General features: G+C 40.2%; 1 protein-coding gene across 1 annotated transcript; it reads right to left on the reverse strand.

Moving 5' to 3' along the window:
* Window positions 1-290: 290 nt before the first annotated feature.
* On the reverse strand, window positions 291-2,042 carry LOC115767286. Its single transcript, XM_030711517.1, has 2 exons — window positions 1,529-2,042; window positions 291-785 (listed from the first exon to the last, which is right to left on the reverse strand). Exons 1-2 carry the CDS (start codon window positions 1,852-1,854, stop codon window positions 623-625), a joined length of 489 nt encoding a protein of 162 aa, XP_030567377.1. The 5' UTR covers window positions 1,855-2,042; the 3' UTR covers window positions 291-622.
* Between the last annotated feature and the right edge of the window lie 1,299 nt (window positions 2,043-3,341).

Here is a 3,341-nt window from a genome sequence, read left to right on the forward strand (position 1 = left end):
CTTATATCTATATATTTCGATCATAACATTATTCGCTTCAGTTGAGCGATCCCTAAAATGTTTTCCATTTGATCAAATATTTAATAATAACGCAAATGGTTGCGCCTGAGCTGTGAGAGAGATCATGTGATCGTATATGAATTATATTCGAATAACATTCGCATTAAATTCAAATCAAGGAATGTTTCAGCCTCAGCGACCAACGATCCAATATATATATATTTCCTATATACATATTTATTTGTATAGATTGCTACAATATGTTTGATCCGTCATAGATATATATGTGTATCTAATGATTGGCATGAATTTTGAATATTAAACACCAATTAAATTTGAAAAACCTTGATCAATTGCCACATTAATTTTGGCGTGAAATTCGAAGAGCTGTTGTCTAGACTCTTCTTTGAGTTTTAGATAAGTTTCGATAAGCTTACAATTTTAAACGAGAGTTGATTAGATTCTAGAAATTTGGTTTAGCTGCAAATAGAGTCCGTTGCATTTGACGAATTCCCATTGCATTCCAATTTGAAACTGGCATGAGTCGAGTGTGTTTCTAGAATGCGTATGTATATGCATAGCTGCAACCTGATTGACTTCCGATGGCCACTCAATTTTTCGGCTAGATCATAAAAATGTCTACCATAATGCTGTCGATGTTGTTGTTGTTGTTGTTGCTGTCTTCGTTGTCAGTACTGTCCAGGGCAGGGCAGGGCAGCTGCAGCTGGAGTTCCAGTTCCGGATTGCTGACGCACACCGCAAACAACCAGCGCAACAAGAGGCAGCTAAAACAACAAGCAGATTTCAGTATTTTTTGCTTGCCGATACCCTATGCTCATTAAAATGATTAGAGGGTGTATCGAATTTTGAAATAGGTAATAGATAAAATTGATAGAGAAATGCAATGTGATAGCATATTACAGATAATCGTACCCCTACAGAAATTTCTTGGCGTGCCTTTAAAGCTTATTATACTTATAATGTATTTGAAAATTCTCGTGTTAATGTATATATGCTGAAAATGTTTTCAAATAAGATATATATATATATGCATATAAATCTAGATTTTCGTTTCCACTGTGAGCTAATGCCAAATGTATGTAGCGATCGCAAAAAAGTTTCGATACACAAAAAAAAAAACATACTTAGGGTATCACTTAGCCTGGCAGTCTTAGGTTCGCGCTCACTCTGACTTATCTGGCAACTACGTCATGAACAATCGTCAATCGACAGGCCGTCGGTCGTTTGTTTGCGCGCGGGGGTGGGGCCCCCACCATGAGTGCGGGGCACTCATAAGACAACGCCAACAACACAGGCAACAAAATTGTAATGCAAATTGAAGGCACAAAGCGAAAAATGCCAGTGAACAATCAAAGCGAGACAAAAGCAGCGCGCGGGCAGAGCTAAAAATGTCACCATGGAAATATGAAAGCAGCAGCCGCAAGAGATCTTTACGCCCCACCAAATGTGTAACCCACTCGCACTCGCACTCGCACTCACACAGAAGAGAACGTCACACAAAACTCACCACAAGGCTGAGGTGACAAAGCGCACAGCTTGCCGATCTGCTGACGTTGACGTCGACTTCGACGCCGACTGCTGCTCGACGCCTGCTGCTGCTGCTGCTGCTTCTCGGCGGCCGATCGCTGCTTCAGTTGCCGTGTGTGGTTGGACGCCGCCAGCTAGCAAAAAGAACGTGAACGTGAACCGTAAAAAGTCGCAGCATACGAAACGAAATAACGCGCGCACGCACGCACGCACGCACGCCCGTGCCGGCACACAATAAACCGCAAGCGTTGAGTAGCCACAAAAAATAGAAGAAAAAAACGTCAAAAAGTCTATACGAAATACCATGGAAAATCCGTAGCGGGAAATTTACAAAGTGTGTGCACAAGCTGGAAAAATCAATCAAAGTTTTTCTTCTCAATTTTCGGATACAATTTTTTTGTTTTTGTGCTGTCTCTTTGACTGGGACTGTGTGTGTGTGTGTGTGTGTGTGTGTGTATGTGTGTATGTGTGTATGGCCAGGCAGAGGACCTGTGAAACAGAGGAAAATTAGATAAAATTTATGGCTATTGTTATCGTTGTTGCCAGCCAGCCAATGTGCAAAATGTCAAATGAAAACAACAAATACGTAAAAAGGAAATGTCAAAAGATGCCGCACCATGTGCCGTGTGTGTGGGATCGGGCAGTAGGTAGGAGGGTATATATTGACTGTGGGTTAATTGACAGTTGCAACATTTGATATTCCACAGAGCATTCGCACAATTGACGGGGGGCAATGTTTAATTTAACTGATCGATGAACTTGAAAACAAAGAACACACAAATCAAATGAGACGAACACACACACGCACACCCAACACACACACACACACACACACACACACACACGCACGCACACTAACAAGTTACTCGCTGACTGAGGCATGTAAACAAACCACCGACGCAGTGTTGTAAAGTGCCAGCTCTTCACGCTTCAGCGATGTGGCAGCATTGTCCATTTCAAAAGTTGTTTTCATTGTCCTATGAAATCGTTCCCGAATTCATTAAGTCTATAATAAATTGTGCTGATTCTTAACAGCAGATAGTGGAGTTCATCTAATTGGCTATGCCAAAATATTAAGAGTAATATTATGGTACGCTTTCTGGAACATCTGTAAGATCTGCAGGCAAGAGGAAGTCTAAATGCAGCCCGAATAGGATATTCCTTGTTGTTTTTAATGTATATATAAATCATATGTAAAACTGTTCGTCTTGCCCGATTGACTGACCGATGTTCAACGGGCAGGCCAAACCGTGCTGAAGTTTTCATTGTTGTTACCTTATTTGATGGAGGTGCACGCTGAGACGAGCCTTTGGGAAATTCCACCCGCAAGTGTGTAAAAATCTTAAATATGGTCGTATTGCTTACCATCCGATTGACTCTTAACTCATTTTCAGAGAACTTTGCTATCAAAAATTCATTTGAGGGGTGCCTCACACTTTTTGGAAAATTCATAGCCCCTTCTTAGTGGAAATGTGTTTGACTAAATTTCGGGCTCAAAACCCTCTAAGAATCTTTGGAAACAATCATTTGAGACGTGTTTCACACTTTAAACAGAATCCAAGCTTCCTTAAAGATTTTAAGGGCGGAGTTCCAAGCCTTGAAACTTATATAGATTTGTACTATAATAAAAGCTCAAAGTGAATCATACTTTTAAAAAAATGTTCTAACAGCTCAAAAATTCTTAAATTACTTGTACATTTATGTAAATTAGCTAAAGAGCAAACTGGTATTTCCTTTCACGACCATTCGCAGTGGTTGATTCCAAGTTAAAAACAAAAACATGAATCATTATT

This window comes from Drosophila novamexicana, unplaced genomic scaffold, assembly GCF_003285875.2.
Source record: "Drosophila novamexicana strain 15010-1031.04,08,12 unplaced genomic scaffold, DnovRS2.1 tig00001361-arrow-arrow-pilon, whole genome shotgun sequence".
Lineage (NCBI taxonomy): Eukaryota > Metazoa > Arthropoda > Insecta > Diptera > Drosophilidae > Drosophila > Drosophila novamexicana.

Bases quoted from the DNA above. Each gene is read 5' to 3' on its own strand.
- LOC115767286 (XM_030711517.1), bottom strand. From the start codon at position 1,854: ATGGTATTTCGTATAGACTTTTTGACGTTTTTTTCTTCTATTTTTTGT. The intron at 786-1,528 runs GTGAGTTTTGTG...TTGTTGTTTTAG, and splicing joins TTTGTCACCTCAGCCTTGTG to CTGCCTCTTGTTGCGCTGGT.